The 21,493-nt window shown below is 52.2% G+C and overlaps 1 protein-coding gene and 1 non-coding gene across 2 annotated transcripts; one reads left to right on the forward strand and one right to left on the reverse strand.

The window, feature by feature from the left end:
• Window positions 1-467: 467 nt before the first annotated feature.
• GNA15 (G protein subunit alpha 15) lies at window positions 468-19,446 on the reverse strand. Its single transcript, XM_052643962.1, has 7 exons — window positions 19,302-19,446; window positions 10,784-10,968; window positions 8,751-8,905; window positions 7,888-8,016; window positions 5,119-5,248; window positions 3,384-3,537; window positions 468-785 (listed from the first exon to the last, which is right to left on the reverse strand). The coding sequence occupies exons 1-7, from the start codon at window positions 19,444-19,446 to the stop codon at window positions 559-561; spliced, it is 1,125 nt and encodes a 374-aa protein (XP_052499922.1). The 3' UTR covers window positions 468-558.
• On the forward strand, window positions 14,068-14,140 carry TRNAV-CAC (transfer RNA valine (anticodon CAC)). The gene has a single exon. It is a non-coding gene; the product is annotated as a tRNA-Val (tRNA).
• Window positions 19,447-21,493: the final 2,047 nt, after the last annotated feature.

Consider the following 21,493-nt stretch of genomic DNA (forward strand, 5'->3'; position numbering starts at 1 on the left):
GACACGCTTTGAGCCAAGAGGCTCTGAAAGGGCATCTCTTTCTCCTAAGAAAACGGAAGTCCCTGAGCTCCTCAGACCTCAGGCTGGGATGTCGGCTCCTGTCCGCTAGGGGGCGCCAGATCCCGCGTCCCCGGCATGAAGGACCACTCCCCCTATCCCGGGGCTGGCACAGCAGCCCCAAAGGGTCTCTGCCTAAGAGAGGACATGCCTATAGGTGGGGGTCCTGAGAGAGCCCCACCCACCCAAGTTCTGGATCCCTTACTCTTTTCCCCCTTTCCTGCACCTTGGCCTCCTAAACGGCCACTGTATTTTCTCTCCGAGGAGGTAAACCGAGTCGAGGGAAGGGGGATCCAGAGGCTGTCCTGACGAGGAGCGGAGAAGGAAGGGGTTAGCGACCGGCTTTCCACGCCGGCTCACTCGTGGTCCTTCCTCCACCTGGGTCTGGGGCTGGAGCAACATGGGGCCTCTGGACTAGCTGAGAGCCGGCCCACCCCGCGCCCACTGCCCGCAGGTTCCACTTGCCCCTCGCGGGTCCGAGTTCGGAGCGGCAGGCCTGGGTCACAGCAGATTGATCTCGTCCAGGTAGCGGGCCAGGACCGAGTCCCGTACGTCCTTGAAAACCTTGCGGATGTTCTGTGTGTCCGTGGCGCACGTGTAGTGGCTGAAGAGGCGGCGGGAGCGCGAGCCCTTTCTTCCCCCGTCGGCACTGTCCACGCAGCCGGCGTACATGCGGGTGTACATGTCCAGAATGAATTTCTTGGCTGCCTCCGCGTCCTGCTTGGGGCCTGGGGACAGGGGTGGGCAGTCAGAGCACGCGGCTCGTGTGGCAGGTGAGAGCCCCTCCCCCCTGGGGCCAAAGTAGACTCTGGACATCGGGGCTGCAGGAACCATCCGGCAGGGTGCCTGCCAGCCTCCACCATCTTTTGTGTCTCTAGCCATTCACAAGACTGAGGCCCAGCCGGCAGGAGTCTCAGGGGTAGGCTTATTTGGGTCACATGGCCTGGAATGGACCAATGAGGCTGGTCTCTGAGACTGCACAGAACCGCGTTAAAGACCGTCTCTCTTAGCTGGGCTTGGAGCCTGGAGGTCCAGAGAAAGAAATCCTGGGGAGATGAAAGAGAAGGGAAGGGATGGCTGCCCTGGTGAGGCACACATGGGATTTCCAGCCCACCCATCTCTCATTCATATACATATGTGTGTGTGTGTGTGTGTGTACACATATACGTACATATGTATACATAAATACATATACACACGGACACACATATATATGAAATATATATATAAAGAGAGAGAGTGAGTCAAGGGCTTCTGGAACCCCCCAAGACCCGCCTCCACTACTTACAAGTTGGGCTACCTTATCTATTAATCCGCCTAACCTCTGAGAGTCTGTTTCCTCATTTGTTTAAAACGGGATCATAACAGTCCTAGGCCTCCCTGAAGTGTTGTGAAGACTCAATACAATCAGGTCGAGGGCTCCGTGTTCAATAAGAGAAACTTTCAGGAGTCTATACTATCATCATTCTGTCAGAAAGGCAGGTTCCATAGTGGTTACCACCTGCCAGCTTTGGATCCAGGAAACCTGGGTGGGAATCCTGCCTCTGCCAGTCACTTGCTGTGTGACTTTTGGCAAATAACTGTACCTCTCTGTGTTTCAGTTTCCTCATCTCTATAGTGGTGAGAAGCATGAGTGCTACTGAACAGTGATTTTTTAATGACCATTTTTAACAAGTCAGTACACGAGGGTGCTTCCATCAGTGTTAGATGTATTAGCTGTGATTGGCTTATTATTATTGTCATGAATATTATATAGTAGAGAGGAGAGAAGACCATGAGTCAGAAGTTAGCAAAGGGTGCTCCAGCCTCTGTGGCTGGGAGAAAAGGATGAGTTATGGGGGTTCCCTGCGACATGAAGGAAAACAAACCATCCTCAAAACGATCTACTTTATCCCTGTTTCCAAACTCTCCAAGCCATGGTCCCACTTCCAGAACTGCCCAGGGGATGCTCGAGGAAGAGGGAGAGGAGTGTCCAGGCCACCTTCCTGGAACAAGCTGACATCTGTCACCCAGACCTCAAGTCTTGTGGGTAAGATTGGGTGAGACTGGCCACACAGGCTCTGACAGACCAGCGGTCACACCTGTGGCTGCTGCTGCTGCTGCAGCTAAGTCGCTTCAGTTGTGTCCGACTCTGTGCGACCCTATAGACGGCAGCCCACCAGGCTCCCCCATCCCTGGGATTCTCCAAGCAAGAACACTGGAGTGGGTTGCCATTTCCTTCTCCAATGCATAAAAGTGAAAAGTGAAAGTGAAGTCGCTCAGTCGTGTTCGACTCTTAGCAACCCCATGGACTGCAGCCTACCAGGCTCCTCCATCCATGGGATTTTCCAGGCAAGAGAACTGGAGTGGGGTGCCATTGCCTCCTCCGCACACCTGTGGTGACATCATCAAGACTTACACACCAAGCTCATGCTAAGGGTTTCACTTACTGTGGTTGATTGTGTATTAGGATGAATACACAAAACTCACAATTTGGTGATTACACCAAATCCGTGTTCACTCAGAATCTCAGAATATGACCTTATGTACAAATAGTGGGTTTTGCACGTGTAATTGGTTAAGCTGAAATGAGATCACACTAGGTTAGGTCATGTCCTAAACCCAATGACTGGTGTCCTTGTAAGAAGAGAAGTGGGACTTCCTTGGTGGCACAGTGGATAAGAATCCGCCTGCCAATACAGAGGGACACGGGTTCCATCCCTGGTCTGGGAAGATTCCATGTGCCACAGGGCATCTAAGCCTGAGCTCTAGGGCCCATAAGCCATAATTACTGAAGCCCATGCACCTATGGCCTGTGCTCCACAACAAGAGAAGCCACCGCAACAAGAAGCCTGTGCACCGCAACGAAGAATATCCCGCACTCCCCACAACTAGAGAAAGCCCAGATGCAGCAACAAGACCCAGCACAGCCAAAAGCAAAGAAAGAAAGAAGAGACGAGACAGACAGAGACAGAGAGTCATGTGGCAACAGAGACAGAGACTGCAGACACGCAGCTACAAGTGAAGGAATGCTGGGGATTACAGTGACCGCCGGAAATCAGGAGGGGCCTGCTTCAGACTTCTGGCCTCCTAAACTATGAAGGGGAGATTCCTGCTGCTTTCGGCACCCACTATTAAGGCTTCTGTTACCTTCTCCCCATTCGACGGAGGGGGAAGCTGAGACTCAGAGGTCTCTGGCAGAGATCAGAGATGGGTCTGGAGCTCAGGTCTGTCCGACTGCACTTGGAACCCCAGTGACTCCAGGCTGAGGTGTGGCCTGAACCAGAGTCTCTCTTGGGAGCTGCTTTTGGGAAGTGAAGGATATAGAAAGTTCTAGAACCACTCACCCCGGAAACTGGGGAAATAGGTAGCCAGGTGGGAGGTGGCGATCTTCTCCTCCAGGATGTCGGTTTTGTTGAGGAAGAGGATGACGGAAGTGCTTTTGAACCAGGGCAGTTCCAGGATGGTCCCAAACAGGGCCAGACTCTCCTTCATTCGGTTCTGGGTTGGGAGGCACAGGCTGGTCATGGATCCAGATGGATGCTTGGCCTGAACAGGAGCCCTCCCCACAGGCGGAGATGGGGTGGCAGCCCACCATCCAGCAGCCTGAGGCTCCCCGGTTCCTGCCAGGCTGGGACTCAGGGCAGTGGGGCCAGCTGCCTGTGTGTGCCCAAGATTGTTTTGTGCCTGAACTGGTTGGGCTAGTGTACCCCACCCCCAAATTCATGTCCACCTGGAAATTCAGAATGAGACCTGATTTGGAAATAGGGTCTTTGAAGATGTAATTAGTTAAGAATCAGTCACACTGGAGTAGGGTGGGCTCTGACTCCAATGTCCTTATAGAAAGGGGAAATCAAAGGACTTCCTTGGTGGCCCAGTGGTTAAGACTCTGTGTTTACAATGCAGGGGGCGAGGGTTCCATCCCTGGTTGGGGAACTAAGATCTCACATGCCACGCAGCATGGCCAAAAAAGTTTTAAAATTATTTTTTAAAATAGGACACAGGGAGATGGCCATGTGAAGATGGAGGCATAAATGGTGTGGTGTCTTCTCCAGTCAAGGGACCCCAAAGAGTGTCAGCACACCAGAGGCTGGGAGAGCCTGGAACAGATTCTCTTTCACAGGGTCAGAAAAAAACAGCCCCACTGACACCTTGACCTCGGATTTCTGGCCTCCAGGACCATGAGACAATAAATTTCTGCGGTTTCAGCGCCACCACCCACTCCCCACGACCAGCCCTACCTCCCAGTTTGTGGGACTTCATCACTGCAGCCCCAGCAAAGTGGGACGTTGTGTGTGGCTCGATTCAAGCAAGATCTTTGTCAGAATGACCTCAAATTGATTCTATCTGACTCAGTTTGATTCTATCTGACTCAGCCCGAAAGTACAAATTATAACACCTGACCCTTGGATCCTGAAACTGTCTATGTGAAACTTTAACCCTGAAAAGTGCACATGTCAGAGATAATAGTGTGCCCAACCTCCACCGTGCTTTGGTCGTGTCTGACTCTTTGTGACCCGATGGACTGTAGCCCGCCAGGCTCCTCTGTCCATGGGATCTCCCAGGCAAGGATACTGGAGTGGGTTGCCATTTCCTCCTCCAGGGGATCTTCCTCACCCAGGAATTCAACCTGCATCTCCTGCGTCTCTTGCATTGCAGGTGGATTCTTTGCTGCTGAGCCACTAGAGAAGCTGAATTAGGAGGAGAATTCATGAAAAGGAGAAGAATCCTGAATAAAAACAGGACACAGCCCCATTCCCACAGCATGACCCCTACTCCCAGGATAGCACACACTGTGCTTCAGGGTGTGGGAATAGGGTGGTGTGCCTTGAAGCTTGAGTATCCAACTGTGTGTGTGTGTGTGTGTGTGTGTCCCCAGGGTCCTTGTCTCACAAATACTTGTGGATCTGTGTGTTGGGGTTCAATGGTCTGGCCACAAAAGAGTGGACGGTGAAGCTCAAAGCCACGCCAGACACACAAAGACTCCCTCAAGAGTGGCAGTAGGCTTTCCTGCTCAGTGGAGGGCCAAGGAGTAAGAAGGGCAGGGGAGACGGCACCCCCACATCCCCAGTGGCACCTCACCTCTTGGTTGTTTTCCTCCAAACACTGGTCATATTCACTCAGTGAGGCCAGGTAGATGAGGGCAATCACGTTCTCAAAGCAGTGGATCCACTTCTTCCGTTCTGACTTTTGGCCCCCGACATCCACGATCCTGTGGGGAAACCATCTCCTGTCAGAGCTCAGGCCCAATCAGGGGCCCTGAGACACGGCACCCCAGACCCCAGTCATGGCTGGGACATGCCACAATCAACATTAATAGCAGCAAGAATAGATGCTAGCCACCTGTGTGTGACTGCCTTTCACCCCATGGGGTAGGCATCACTATTATACCCATTTTACAGATGAGAAAACTAAGTACAGAGAGGAGAGGGGACTATCCTGAACTTCTGTTGCACTGGGCTGCCTTCTACCCCACAGTAGAGGACGGCTGATTGGACACATACTCACTCAGCTTGCCCTGTTTTGATTGATGACCCAGGGGAAGTAGCAAAATGTCTCCAGAACTCAGTTTTCCATTGGCTGTGCTCTGGGTGACCACGGGAGCGTCCAGCAGCCACACAGATGGGCAAGAGCCATCCCCTTTGTTTGCGTCCCAGGACGAGTGTTCGCCTCCACCCCCAGAGACACCACAACAAAAACCTGAGCCCTCCCGCCTTCCTGTTGTCTGTTCTAAGAAATATGGGTCGCTGATAACAAACCCTGCGTCATTTACCCAGGGATGCGACCATTACTCAGGCAGCAGGCAGGAAATGCCAGAAGACTCAGAGCAAGAAAAGACTTGCCCTGATGTACAGGAGGAAAATCCAGGCTGGTGCCTGAGGCTCCTGAGTCCCCAAACCGGCCTTTCTGGTGATCCCAAGATTCCCTCAGACCCTGTGTCCAGAGTCATATGGGGGAGGCAGTGGCTTAGAGTGGGGCTCCAGAGGTTGAGACAGCTGTGGGGTTCGCTTACTCTCCAGCCTCCCAGCTCAGAGTCTCCCTGTCCTCTTTGCCCTCACCTTTCCCTTGAGAATGGACTCAAGTTTCCCCTTCTGAAAATTCCCCTCCTCTACCCAGTCTTTCCTCTGAACTTCCCCAACCACTACTTCTGCTCCTAAACTTTCACCAACTCACCATCCACCTGTGCATCCATCCACCCACCCACTCATTTATCCACCTTTCCACCCACCCATCTAGTCACCCATCTGTCCACATATTCACCCAACCATTCATGCATTCATCCATCTATCTATCCATCTATCCATTCATACAACCACGCACTGATCCATCTATCCACCTACCTATCCATCTATCCATTTATCCACCCAACAACCACTCATCCCTTCACTCATCCCTTCATCCATCCAGCCTTCCATCCATCTATCCACCCATCTATCTACCCACCCATCCGTCCGTCCAGTCTTCTATCTTCTCAGCCATACACTCGTATTTACAAACTTCCACTCTGACATTCAGTTGATTATCACGAGAGAAGCAATGCTTCCCCGATGGCTCAATAGTCAAGAATACACCTGCAATGCAGGAGGCGAAGGAGACGTGGATTGAATCCCTGGATTGGAAAGATCACCTAGAGGAGGGCATGGCAACACACGCCTGTATTCTTGCCAGAAAAATCCCATGGACAGAGGAGCCTGGCGGGCTGCAGTTCAGGGAGTCGCAAAGAGCTGGACACAGCTGAAGCGACTGATCACACACACTCACTCAATATCACATAATAAATATATCAGTCAGAGAAGCAGCAGAATCAGTCTCAAGCTGTAACTTCAAGGGGCTCTCCATCTAGTGGAGGAGACCCAAATGCAAACAGTAAATTATGAACCTTCTTGTTTCAAAAGCATGGAGCCAAGAGGTAGGGCCATTCAAGGAAACAAGAGATCAACATTAGTGGGTTGAACACGAGGTTTTCAGGCACACCTGCACAGCTCTCTGCCACCATCTTGCCACTGAAGATTCTCTAAGGGCCGATCCCAGAAGTTGCTTGTCTCTCTGACCTTTCCTCGGTCTTTGACACTGGCCATGGCTCTACATGGACCATTCTTGGCTACACTGGACCCCCACACCTCTCTGTCTTCCAGCTCAGGCCTGTTTGCACCCAGCCATCTCCGAGATGTCCCAGACTCCTCAGACCCAACCTGCCCCCAAATAACTCCATCGGCTTTTCTAACACCTCCCTCTCTTCCACCACCACAGTGGTTTTTACCATCTACACCATCATCTTGATGGGAAACTCACAGCGAGTCATTTTTGACTGCCTGCTCTAATTCCCACACTCACCCATTCTACATCAGAAACATTTCTTGCACAATTCCATCATTTCCATCCTCATGGCCACTGCCCAGACCCTTCCCAACCCTGTCTGCCTGAATCATGACTCCCGTCTCCTCCTGGGTCTCCTGACGCCCAGCCTGAACCCCTCATTGATCACTAGAGAGATCACCGTCTGAGCTTTCCCAGCCCCAAATCAATCCCTCTGATCTAGCCCTGACCCCACAGTCTGCCTCCTCCTTCCCATCAGCCCATAGCTCTAGTGAACTCCTAATCATTCTTCAATGCCCTAAGACCAATGCCTCCTTCTCTAGAAAGGCTTCCCCTCCCAGAACTCTGGGGGCTATGGGTGGGCCCTTCCAGGTCCCAGTTGTGACTCCATGGGGGGATGGAGATGTCTATACCCAGCTTTGCCTCCTCCAGCCTGACAGGCCCTTTGTGGGCTGGGACAGACAACTCCTACTCAGCCGTCAGCGCTGCAGCTCCTTTGCCCCTCCTACAAGAGCTTCCAGGCTCTGTGCTCACCTCAGGTTGGTTTTCTGCACGGAGAAGCAGTACTCGTTGATCCCGGTGGTGGGCATGCGGCTGCGGAGCACGTCCTGTGCGGTAGGGATGTAGCCCTCTTCCGTGATACGGTCCAGATTCGACAAGTAGCTGTGGAGACAGAAGCCCTGAGCGCTGGCCTTGCAACCTCCCTTTGCTTCTCAGATTTCCCCTGACCCAGGGCCCCATGAGAACCCTGCTGGGGGAGGAGAGCCCCCAGAGAGGGGCCAGCATTTCTGTGGGTCTCACGTGGCTGAGGAGCACAGCCTGAGGCCACGGGAGCCTCAGGGAGAAGCAGCTTCATCCTCAGGGCAGTGTGTCTCTCTGGGGAGGTGTCACCCCAGGTGAGTCACTGCCACAGGAACAGTGATACCCTTGAGAACTAGAAGCCAGCATTGAGCCCAGGACACCATCACCCCAGGAAGGGTCTCATGCCAGAAACGGTGTCACCCCAGGGCAATGTCATCCTAGAATAGTCACCTTCGAGGTGCCATCACTCCAGAAACGGTGTCATCCTAGGAGCTGTGTCACCCCAGAAACATCACCCCAAGAGCTATGACACCCCAGAAACAGCATCACCCCAGGAGCTCTGTCATCCCAGGAGCTGGGAAACCCTGGTAACAGTGCACCCCAGGAACTGAGTCACCTGTGAGCAATGTCACCCCAGAAACACCCTCATCTGGGAGTCAAGACCACCCACAGCACTCCCGCAGTGGAAGCTGACCAGCCTTGGGGCCCCTCTGCCTGCCTGGATCCCTGGGAATGGGTCTCTTTGGACTGTGTCCAGGCACGGCCTCCCGCCCCAGACCCCGGTCCCTTACCCGGCCCGCGGACCCCAGACTCACTACACAGCCGAGTCAAGCAGGTGGAACTCTCGCCGGCGCTCATAGCAGGCGCGGATGCCGCTGTCCTCCCACAGCCACTTCATGGCCACGGCGTGCCGCTTCTCGAATTTGGTCACCTTGTAGGGGTCCTGGCTCATGATCACGCTGGCGTGGTGCTGGGAAGGGACGGACGGGGTGGGTCAGAGCAGCAGGACAGGGCGGGCGGGGGGCGGGGCTGCCCTCCTGCCGTCTCCGCCCCCTTGGCGCGCGTGTCTGCAGGCCGCGGGGGCAGCAGGGGCGCGCGCGCAAGGAGCACCAGTTCGGGGGACCCTGCGTGGGGCAGGAACCTCTGCTCCATCTGTCCGCTTTGCTTTGCACCGGAAGCAGGCTCTCTTGTTTATGTTTGAATTATCTTTTTATAGAAGTAATTAAGCTACCATGAGGTCATGAAGGTGGCCCTAGTCCAGAGTGCCCTATAAGAAGAGATTGGAGCACAAACGCAACGGAAGGATGGCCGTGTGAGGATACAGAGAGGACAGCCGTCTGCAGGCTAAGGAGAGAAGACTCATAGTGAACCAGCCCTGAGGTCTTAGGGGTCAGAACCCGTATACACTGCTGGGGAGAATGTAAACTGGTACAGCCACTGCGGAGAACAGTTTGGAAGTTCCCCCCAAATTAAAAATAGAGCCACCAGGAATTCCCTGGCAGCCCAGTGGTTAGTATTCCACACTTTTACTGCCGAGGGTCCAGACTCAATTTCTGGTCAGGGAACTAAGATCTCACAGGCTGTGTGCAACGGCCAAAAAAATAAATAAGCAAATAATTTGTTTTTTAAACATATAGCTACCATATGATCCAGCAGTTCCACTCCTGAGAATGAAATCAGGATCTCGAAAAGATATCTGAACTTTCAGGTTTATCCCAGCGTTATTTACAGTAGCCAAGATGTGGAAAGAACCTAAATGTCCATCAGTGGATGAATGAATAAGGATATAGATATAGGGACCACTATGCAGCCTTTAAAAAGAAATAAATTCTGCAACAGGGGACAAGGCAGATAAACCTTGAGTACATAATTTTAAGTGAGATAAGCCAGTCATAGGACAGATCCTGCATGATTCTACTTACACAAAGAATCTGGAAGCAGCAAGTGCAAGGATACAGGGAATAGAATGAGCTGAGGGGACGGGTTGGGGGTTGATATGACTAAAGTTTCCCTTAGTCAAGGGGAACACCTTCTAGAATTCTTTTTTATGACATTGTATCTGCAGTTACTGATACTGTATTGTGCACTTAAAATTTGCTAAGAGAGTAGATTTCATGTGGAATGTTCTTCATACAATAAAATATTTAAAAAGAAGGGTGGAGACTCCCTGGTGTTCCAGTGGTTAAGACTCCCTGCTTCCAGTGGAGGAGGTGCAAGTTTGATCCCTGGTCAGGGAACTAGGATCCCGCATGTGGTCTGGTGCAGCCAAAAATAAAATAAAGAAATAAGAAAAGAAGGGTGAGGTGACACATGGTCTGCATAGCACTGTTCCCTCGGCAGGGTGGGGCAGGGTTCAGGAACCAGTCCGCCATAATAATACTTCTAGAACAAAACACATGCCCACTCAGGACTCCTACCAGGCATCATAAGGTCCAGGGGAGAGATGACTGAGCCTTGGGGGTCCACGGGGGAACCCTCGAGGTGGGGGCACATGCTGGTGCTGAAAGTGAAACTGTTCAGTCTCTCAGCCCTGTCCAGCTCTTTGCGATCCCATGGACTGTAACTCACCAGGCTCCTCTGTCTGTGGGATTTCCCAGGCAAGAATACTGGAATGGGTTGCCATGCCCTTCTCTGAGGGAATCTTCATGACCAAGGGATCGAACCCAGGTCTCCCGCATTGCAGGCGGATTCTTTACCTACTGAGCCACCAGCTGGTGCTAAGCTGCCTTACCTGCACACCAGGATCCCAAGAAACCTTGGAGGGGGCGGTTCTTAAGAACTGAGGCAATCTGAGGGAATGCGGTCCCACCTGGAAGCCCTAAGGGAGCCCACTCCCCACGGGGCTCACCTTGCTCTCGGGCCAGCTGAAGGGGATCTGTAGTCGTTCCATAGCTTCGATCATGGTCCTCATGGATATGAAGATGTTCTGGTAGACTAGCGGCCGGAAGTTCTTGCGGTCCTCCTCCGAGTAGCCCGCCCCATGGATGATACGCATCTGCTTGATAAACGTGCTCTTTCCACTCTCGCCAGGACCTGGAGAGATGGCCACTGTGGTCAGCTCAGCCCTCGGGGGGCTCCCGCCACCTGGCACCCGCCACCCCCGGGCAATGGGGCTCCAATCCTGGCTCTGTGACCCTGGGCGAGCACCTTCACTGCTCTGAGCCTTTATGTCTCCACCTGTAAAACATGGTTTGCTGGAGGGCGTGAGGGTTAAACTGGTTCATGAAAACGTAGTCCTGGAGGGTCGACAAACCACTGGCCCTCAGACAAAGCTTGTCAGTGCCTGTTTTTGTTTCATTTTTGTTTGTTTGATTTGATTTTCTGTTTCATCATTACTACTTATTTGGCTACACTGGGTCTTCTTGGCAGCATGACGGATCTAGTTCCCCGACCAGGAATCAAACCCAGGTCCCCCACATTGGGAGCTTGATGTCTTACCCACTAGACTCCCCTGGGGAAGTCCCTGTTTTTTGTTTTGTTTGCATTTTGTTTTTGGCTGAGCCTCATGGCTTGTGGGATCTCAGTTCCCCAACCAAGGATTGAACCAGGCCCTCGGCAGTCAAAGTGTGGAGTCCTAACCGCTGGACCTCCAAGGAATTCCTGACAGCCACCTGTTTTTGCATGCCAGCAAATTTTTACAGTGTGCATGGTTTTTACGTTTCTAATTATTTTCACGATTACAATTTTTACAGTTTTTAAATGGTTAGTTTTTGCGTTTTTTACATGGCTGAGAGAAACCTAGACGCTGTTTGATGACACCTGAAAATTACATGAAATTCAGGTTTCAGAGTCAGTAAATAAAGTTCTGGGCTTCCCTGGTAGCTCAGCTGGTAAAGAATTCACCTGAAATGCAAGAGACCCCGGTTTGACTTCTGGGTAGGGAAGATCCCCTGGAGAAGGGATAGGCTACCCATTCCAGTATTCATGAGCTTTCCTGGTGGCTCAGATGGTAAAGAATCCTCCTGCAATGCGGGAGGCCTGGGTTTGATCCCTGGGTCAGGAAGATTCCCCCGGAGAAGGGCATGGCAACCCACTCCAGTATTCTTGCTTGGAGAATCCCCATGGACAGAGAAGCCTGGCACGTTACGGTCCATGGGGTCTCAAAGAGTTGGACATGACTAAGCACAGCACAGCAAATAAAGTTTTAATTGGCACACGGCCACACCTGGTTGTATATAAATTATCTAGAGCTGGTTTCTGGGGATAGCAGCACAGTTGAGCAGCCAGAGACCCTCCAGCTTGCAAAGCTGAGAAGATTTACTGTGAGCGCTGTTCAGTCGCTAAGTCTTGTCTCTTTAGAGACCCCATGGACGGTGGCTCTCCAGGCTCCTTTGTCCATGGGATTCTCTTCTGGCAAGAACACTGGAGTCCGTTGCCATTTCCTTCTCTAGAGGATCCTCCCGACCCAGGGATTGACCCCAAGTCTCCCACATGGCAGGAAGATTCTTTACCACTGAGCCACCTGAGAAGCTCAAAATGATTTTATATCTGGCCCTTTACAGAAAAAGTCTGTGGACCCCTGGCTTAGAATGTGCTTTGATATAGTAAGAGTTACATTCGTGTTCACTACCATTAGCAGTAGTAGTCTTTACCGTAGTTATAATTACTGTTATCATTATTTGCTCTAATTATTTCAGGTAGAGGAAGTTTTATGAAGGAAATACAATAGGACAAGTAGAGTGATTAAGTGACTACTGCTAAGTGCATGGAACACTTCTCAGTGGAGGTGACACTGGGGTTGAGATCTGAAGGCTGAGAAGGTTGCTCCCGTGTCAAGGTGTGGGGAAAGGGAGCACCAGGCAGCGGACACAGCATGTGCAAAGACCCTGGGGCAGGACTGTACCTGATGTGTTTGACAAACAGATGGGAGACCCGTGTGACTGGAGCAGAGTGAGCAAGGGGGAGGGAGGAGGGAAGGGCAGGGAGGGGATGGGGCTGGTCATGCAGAGGCTTGTGGGCTACAGGAGAACTTGGGCTTTTACCCTCGGGGAGATGGAAGCCTAGAAGGCTGTGGGCAGAGGAGGGGCAGGACCTGACTCAGGTGCTCACAGGTGCCCTCTGGTTACTGCAGGGAGGACTTCCCACTAGCCAGATGGTTCAGGCTGACCCAGGTGGCCAAGTGGAGTGAGACAGAACCCACACAACCTCACAGTGGAACAGAGTGGGATGAGGCTCCTTGCAGGCTCACCTACAGAATTTCCAGGGCCAAGTGCAGGATGAACCTTCAGGGCCCTTCTGAGTGCAGGGTTGCATGGCCCAAAAGCCAGGAGTGAGTCTGTGATATTAACACTAGAACCTTCCAGAGCCCAGGACCAGGAGCTCAAAGAGAAAGGCCTGGCTTGCTGCTGTCTGAGCCCCGATATCTCCCTCTTGGAGCCTCTGTTTTCTCATCTGTGAAATGGGCTTGACAGCCAGGTGAGAGGTCCATGGCCAGGAGGCCTCTTCCCACACCTCCATTACCCTGCCAGCCCCTGGGGGAGCCTGGCGTGGGGTCCCTCCAAGGGCGGGGGCACTCATGCAGGAGGAACTGAGACCAGCCGCAGAAAGGGAAGGGGCACCCTGGCTGGAGCCAGAAAGAGGAACCCGGAGCAATGGGAACATAGTGGGGAGGAGGCAGGGAGTGCGGGAAGTGGCAGAAGAGAGCGTGCGCTCTCGTATCACTCATGGCGGGGCTCCAGGCCCTCCCTACTCCCAGCACATTTGAGGGCAGTGAGCGGTAGGCTGGCGGCACTACTGCACTTGAGATCCAAGAAAAATAATCACTTTTCTGTTACCTGAAAAGACGTTCGTGGGGAAACTGGAAACGCTGGTGGGACGTGACAGAGACAAGACTGCAGCACGTGCATCAGCCGCTCATCATCGTCCTGGGGGTCTTTCCTTTCTAGTGGGACCCAAACCCACAGAAGTATTTGGGGGATAAAAAGGTGAAAAGTAATTATCCTCCAATTAAAAATAAATAAAATTTTAAAAATATATACTGCGGGTGCTAAGTCGCTTCAGTCGTGTCCGACTCTGTGCGACCCCATGGACTGCAGCCACCCAGGTTCCTCCATCCATGGGATTTTCCAGGCAACAGTACTGGAGTGGGTTGCCATTGCCACTAAATATATAAATGTATAGCAAAGTGGGACTTCTCTGGTGGTCCAGTGGCTAAGACTCTGCACTCACAATGCAGGGGTCCTGGGTTCAATCCCTGGTCAGGGAACTAGATCCCACATGCCAAAACTAAATGATCTGATGCTGCAACTGAAGATTCTGTATGCTGAAACTAAGACCCACAGCAACCAAATAAATAAATATTTTTAAATGCAACTACATTTTTTAAAATAAATATATAGCAAGTAAGCTATAGACATACATTATATAAATTACAAATATATACGCACAGATATATATAGTGTATATGTGTATGCATATGGAGAGGGAATAAAGGGCATGAGATAAAATATTAACATTTTCAGAAGAATCCAGTATAACTTTTCTAGAACTCTGAAAGCATTTCAAAATGTAAAGTTAAGAAAGTTGGGGGGGTGAGTTCTGCTGTTGAGGCATGATGATGGCTTCTCGCAGGTGGAGACCTGAGCTCCCTGGGCCCAAAATTAAAAAAAAAAAAAAAAGTGGGGGGGAAAACCCCTCAAATACCAGGTGAGATACTGTGTTGGAGGCTGAAATGAGAAAAGGGTATTTGTGGAAAAACCAGTGAAATCTAAACTTTGGATATGAGTTCACAGAAACTTAACGGCACAGTTCCCACGTTAATATCTCAGCTATGACAGCCCATGGCACTTATGTAAGAAGTCATCATAGAGGAAGCTGTTCAGAAGTTGGGAATTCTTTGTGCAGTCTTTGCCATGTTTTTGTCCATTGAAAGTGATTCCAAAATAAAAAGTTTCCAGGACTTTCCTGGTGGTCCAGTGGTTAAGATTCCATGCTTCCAATGCAGGCGGCATGGGTTTGATCCCTGGATGAAGAACTAAGATCCTGCATGCCATGCAGCATGGCCAACAATTAAATAAATAAAATGTGTACTATTAACAAATTAATAACAGACACCATCCGTATGGAGCCACCTGGCTTAGATTCTGAAATTCCTTGGGTTTCAGGACAGAGATACATCAAACTCACTAAATATTCCTGCAATGGGACATCTGACTATCACAGTCAGTGAGATAAACCCACAACCTCACCTCCCACTGGGAAACCTAGGGAGATGGACTGGTCTCTGCTTCTTAACAGCTCTATTTATTTATTTATTTGGCATATCACATGGCACGTGGGATCTTAGTTCTCCAACCAGGGATTGACCCTACATCTCCTGCAATGGAAGCGAGGAGTCCTAACCACTATTCTTCCTGGAAAGTCTGAGATAGGCTGGTCTCTGATGCTTCTGCGATTTGGAGATGGTAGAGATGGCTGTGAGTTCTGCCCCCCTGACCTCCCTCTCCCAGTGTGGTGGGAGGCCCATGCACCAGCTCCCCCAAGTCCACAAGAGGAATGGCCCTTGGCTCCACTTTTCAGGTGGAAAAACTGAGTCCCAGATTGGTTGGGTCCTGCAGTTGGTGAGTGGCCAGATTAGGACTAAAACCCAGTTTTGAGTCCAGAGTTCTTGGGCTCTTTCATGATCATTCTGGGAAGTTCCCCACGTGCTGCTTGAATCATTGTCATCATCCGTGTCTTCCCAGTGACAATGATTTAAGTCTTAGTATCTGCCAGACCCTGAGCCCAAGTCCTCTCTGACTGACCTTGGTGGATCTTCACAAACATTCCCGCTGTGTTCCCATTCACAGTGAAGATGTGGGGGCTCAGAGAGGTGCAGTGACTTTCCCAAGGTCACACAGCTAATGGAGAAGCAGAGGAGTAAAAACAAACCCCTGTGGATCCTTCACCAACAAAATAGGATGTGGCCAGTAGGCTGAGTCAGGCATCATCAAAATATCAGTTAATAGGACTTTTCTCCACACACTTGGAAGCTCATTGGCTCCTCTGGGTGCTGCCAAAATGGCAGTGAGACCTATGGCAGGGGACTGCATTCTTTGACCTTCCTGTGAGCTGCTCCTCTGGGAGCACAAACAGAGATCTCATCAAGCAACAGTTAATTTTGTTGGGATGCACTGTTTCATTAAAGAAAAAAAAAAAAAAGCCTGGTAGCCACCCACAACTTGGGTTTCATGACACACGTGTGAGTCCCAACCTGAAGTCTGAAACACTTCACCTTTCCAGCCGTGACTGCTAGAACCACTGAGGATTCAGGAGCCTCTCATGGTATGGTTCAGGAAGCTCCCCAAATGACGCTGAAAGATGTAGGAGAGCTGTCTCCACCTGGCACAGCCTTGCAGCCCAGACGGGAAGTGGCCGCTTCCTCCTGGGCACGGGAGAGGAAGTGGAAATGCAGAGGCCAGGAGTTGCGCCAAGTCCCAGGCATCACAAGACACCAGGCGGCTCCTTCCATGGGGAACCACAGCCCCCACGCCACCGTCCACTCCTGGAAGATGGGGCTCCTGGGGCCAAGGGGGTCAGGCCCGGGCAGCTGGAGACCACACAGACCAGCTTCCATGCCCAGCTCTGCCTCCAAACCAGCTGCAGACCCCAGACCCAATCCTGACACCTCCCTGGGCCTCAGTTTCCCCATCTGTTACTGGGGTTCTGTGGGGGCACATTCGCAGGGCAGTCAACAGTGTGGAACCGGAATTCTAGGCTCCAGTCCTGGCTCTCTGACTTTGGGCAAGTTGCTTCACCTCTCTGGGCCTTGGTTTCCCCATCTGGGGATAGAAATGGTTCCCACCTCACATAGGACAGACAGAGCTGGCTTCTTTATTATTATTATTATTATTGGAGGGGGGCACACTGCATGGCATGCAAGATCTTAGTTCCACAAAAAGGGATCAAACCTGCACCCCCTGCCGTGGAAGCTTGGAGTGTTAACCACTGGACCACCAGGGAAGTCCCAGAGATGGCTCCTTTAATTGTTTGCTTCAGACTCTTCCCCCTTCTCAACATGGTGACTACTACCTGCCAGGGACAGACCCCTGGTCCCTTGGGCTTCTTCCTCAAAAGGATCAACCACCTCCCAGGAAAAAAAAAAAACTTTTAAATTCAATTCCTGTTTTTAAGGAGGGCGGGTGTGGAGGCAGCCCTTGGGGCTTGGATGGGGGTGGTTGAAACCACAGTCCAGCAGGCTGTGCACAGGGCCACATCAGTGCTTGGACATGTGAACAACCTCCCTTCTCCCCTCCCCCCACCCACCACGAGCAGAAGCGGCTTCCTGATTTGGGGCTGGCTGTCCAGGAGTCAGTGGAGCAAAGGACTCTACCAGCTCTAGGAAGATACAGTATAACTCGGGGGGAAATCACTCCAGAAACTGGATTCATTCATTCATTCGCTCATTTATAAAGCATGCCTTCATGACCAGGCCGCTGTACTCCTGAAAAATGCTGAGGACGCAGGAGTGGATACGATGGACATGGTCTCTACCTCTGTGTTGTTTGCTGTGTGACTGGAGAGACAGACACTGAACAAGGAAACAGGAAAATACCAGACAGTGTGTCATGAAGTGAGTGCTATGAAGGAAAACTGGGCAGAGGAAGAAGGACGGGTCTGACCTTGAAGCCAGGGAAATCAGGGAAGATGTCTCTGAGGAGGCAGCACTTGAGCTGAGACTCGCCGGCCAGGCAAAGGCTTGTGGGGATACTGAGAACCCTCGGCAGGGAGAACGGCAAGTGCAGAGGTCCTGAGGTATGGTTAGAGAAACCTGAGATGTTCAAGGAAGGATTGCTAACACTGACAAACCCCTAGCCCAACTGAGCTCCTAGCTTCCCCAAAAGGAAGAGAAGACAAAGAAAGAAAAAAGAGACATCACTACAAATCCTACAGACATGAAAGGATGACAAGGGAATGTTAGAAACAATTGTACGCCTCTGTACTTGAAAACTTCAAGGAAACAGACAAATTCTTTGAAAGCTGCCAATAACCAGAGCTCAGAAAAGAATAGCCTACGTAGCTCTATTTATTAAAAAATAGTAAATACCTTAAAAGAATAAAAATAAAAATGAAGAGAAGAAAGTAAAAAAAAAGAGTAAATACCGTATCATATATAAAAGCCTAGTTATTTTAGAAAGTGAATAGAGTTAGTTATTAAAGTCTTAATTAAAACTTTCCTGCGACTTCCAAAGGAAGACTCACAGCAGGGACCATGGGTTCGATCCCTGGCCAGAGAACTAAGAGCCCACACGCCACATATGGCGAGGTCAAAAAACCAAAACAAAATAAAAACCTCTTCCAGGCTCAGACGGCTTCACTGGGGTGCTGTGCCCCACTTTCTCCTCTCTTTCCACCCCTGAGGGCTGCCCCTTCCCACTGAGCAAGAGAAGAGACAGGGCAGCTATCCAGATGACCAAGCCCTGCCCTTTGTCCCAGGGCAGGCAGGTGGGATTTGGGGACCTCAGGGCCTTCCCCAGCCCTCATCCAGGGCTCAGGCATTCCCAGGAGACCCTCCGAGGTTGGGGTCCCTGGGGTTAGGCCTGAGGGGCTACACACAGGGCAAAGTGGCTGGGGGAGTGGACGCTGCTGCTGCTGCTAAGTCACTTCAGTTGTGTCTGACTCTGTGCGACCCCATGGACTGCAGCCTACCAGGCTCCTCCGTCCATGGGATTTTCCAAGCAAGAGTACTGGAGTGGGGTGCCATTGCCTTCTCCGGAGTGGACACATGTGGACCATGAGACGTGAGGTCTCAGAGGTCACAACTTCAGAGCCTTCCAATCCGTCACACCCGAATCACCCCAGCTCCCACACGGTTTTGTTTACCTCCTCTTCTTGCTGCCGGAAATTATTTTATCTACTTGTTAGTTTACAGGCTTATGGTCTGGCTCTGTCACCAGAAGCTGAGGTCCCTAAAGTCAGGGACACACAACGCTCCATCTCCCCTGCTATTGTACCCTACCTCCAGGAATTATGCAGTACATCTTGAATGAGTGAACCGATCCATCAATTAATCAATCCATCAAAGGTGCTTGGCCACGCTTTCCCCATGGGACTTGTTCTGATAAACCACCAGAACAAACCCAGGTCAAGCCCTCAGAGGGACGGAAGGGTCCTGGACTCTCCACGGTCGCAGGGCTAGGCTGGAGGTCCCAGCACTGGGCAGCTCATTCCCTTATCATGACTCGGGAGCCCGTAGGGTGAGCTGGGCCAGCCAGGCCAGAATTGGGCCACCCAACTGAGCCACCTCCACCCCTGCAGATTCCCAGGAGGCGGCTGGGCCAAGGGAACGGGCCCACAGCTCACTCCCTGGGAGGAGGAATTGAGCCTCAGTCAATTCATCCTGAAAGTGGGCTCCCAGGCTGCCCCGCCCTGGGTGGCCTCCGACTCACCCAGAAGCAGCAGTTTCAGCTCCCCTCGGTCACGCTTCTTCTGCTCCAGGAGGATCTTGTTGATTTCCTGGTCGATCCGGGCTGCCGACTTCTCGTCCTCGGTCAGACACCAGGGGCAGCAGCGCCAGGTGAGCGAGCGAGCCATGGCAGGGCCTCAGCGGCCACGAGGCGGCATCGCCCCCGCCCTCGCCCAGGGAGGAACCCCAGCCCGGCCACTCTGGGGAGGGCTCCAGGCAGCGGGCAGGAAGGGCCTCCCTCGTCGTGGGGGTCGCCCCCCCAGGGACCCCCTGGCTTCCCGGCCTAGGTTACTGGCTGGCCCAGCTTCTCTAGGCCTGTGCGCCAGCTCCGGGGTGGAGGAGGAGAAAAGATGCTGGCTCAGGGCTCCCCGCCCATCCCCAGACCTGCCTGGCCCGGCCTGACAGGTTGACGGCAGAAGAGCTCAGAGATGAGGTGGGCGCCTCGGGGAAGGGCGGGCCAGGGAGGAAAGGCCAGCCGTCTGGGTGCACGATGGGCCTCCTTCCTCATTCTGGAGAAGGGGTGGACCTGGTTCTCCGTCCTCCCTGGGCCTCTGAAGCCCGCCCTGGCCCACGCCCCTCTTCCCTTCCTCTAGGCCAATTAGATGCAATCCTCAGAATACCTATCACCATCTTTATTATTTATTTTTTTTAATAACTTTTTGGCCATCCTGAGAAACATGTGGAATTTTAGTTCCCCCACCAAGGATCAGACCAGCGCCCCCTGCATTGGAAGCCTGGCGTCTTAACCACTGGACCGCCAAGGGAAGTCCCCCATCCTGATATTTTTTTAAAAGAACATCCAAGGCCCAGGGGCACATACTGCTTTAAGCACTTTAGTGTATTAGGGGAAGCGGGTTTCACGCAGACAGCGCCCCAAGTTCATTTCAGCCCCCTGCACAGATGGGCACATGGAGGCACAACCAGGCCTGACTCCCGGGGGAGGCTCTCCCACCCGTGGGGCCCCAGGGTTTCAATGCAGAGCAGGCAGCTTTAGAGCCAGGGCCATTCATTCTCCCTGCAAACTTGTATGTGGTGCCTCCTATGTGGCAGGCAGTCTGCGCAAAGATGGGACTGAAACGTCAAACGCCCCCCTACCTCCCTGTGTGATACCCTTGACAGACAAAGAAATACCTTAAATATATGTATATCCAAGCCTATCAGATGGTGATAAAGTGTATGTGAGAGGAAAATAAAGCCCAGGGAGAGGATGGGAGATGTAGTGGGGCTCATTTGTGTCTTGAAACGTGGGGCAGGGGAGCCAAAGAAGGTCACTCTGACAAGAGGACCTTTGGGACCAGGACGAGAAGCTGGACAGGGAGCCTGGCCATAGTGAGAATCTCGGCAGTGGAAGCTGCTCCCAAAAAAGCCAAGAAGTCACCATGCCAGGTCTCCAGAAGTAGAGGGGGACCAGAGGGTGAATTGTGGCTGGTCCCCCACTGACTGCCTCCAATCTGGTAAGAACTTTGCTGTGTTTGGGAGCAGAATGCTCTTGGAGAGGTTCTAGAAACTTCTAGAAAGTTCCCAAACACCCCTCTCCCCAGAGATACACAGAATCCTGCAGCCTCCGGGCCCCTCCCAAAGGTGCTGGTGAGACCCAGATAGGGTATGTGTTGCACTTGGGACACACAGCCGCAACCGTCTCCCTCCACCACGCCCTAGCCACGACCGGTGTGGTTTTCTTGCTGTTGATTCATAACGACTGGCAGATGGGAAGTTCGATAGGGGCCCCCTTGGGTCACTGGGGCCCGGCAGGCGCTGCCCTGCCCACCCCCATCCCCGCCCCCTGACCGGATGGCTGTGGGGAGAGGATGTTCCCTGGGGCCTCGAGGTCTGGGTAACTTCCCGCTCCCAGGCAGGTGAAGAAAAACAGAAATAAGTCTGGGCCGTGCAGAGCTGGGCAGAGAGAACAGAGATGACCAGCTTGGCAAAACTGAGAAGCCAGGCTGAGTCACGGGATGGAGAGCAGATGGTGGGGTGAGGCTGGGAGTCCCTGGGGCCACCCTGCTGACTATTTCCCAAAGGATACCAGGCCTTTAGCACGTGACATGGGGCCAGGGAGGTAGGCACTGGTCTAGTACTTTCCTTGGCTCCCGCTGACCTCCTGAGAAAAAACAAGCAGTGCCTTGTTCCTTTTCCTCCAGGGCCCAGACTCTGTGAATTTCTCTAGCCTCACAG

Source organism: Budorcas taxicolor, chromosome 7 (genome assembly GCF_023091745.1).
Source record: "Budorcas taxicolor isolate Tak-1 chromosome 7, Takin1.1, whole genome shotgun sequence".
Classification (NCBI taxonomy): Eukaryota; Metazoa; Chordata; class Mammalia; order Artiodactyla; family Bovidae; genus Budorcas; species Budorcas taxicolor.

Bases quoted from the DNA above. Each gene is read 5' to 3' on its own strand.
- GNA15 (XM_052643962.1), bottom strand. From the start codon at position 19,446: ATGGCTCGCTCGCTCACCTGGCGCTGCTGCCCCTGGTGTCTGACCGAG. The intron at 5,249-7,887 runs GTGAGCACAGAG...GTTTCCCCACAG, and splicing joins GTGCAGAAAACCAACCTGAG to GATCGTGGATGTCGGGGGCC. The intron at 3,538-5,118 runs GTGAGGTGCCAC...CTCCCAACCCAG, and splicing joins TGGAGGAAAACAACCAAGAG to AACCGAATGAAGGAGAGTCT.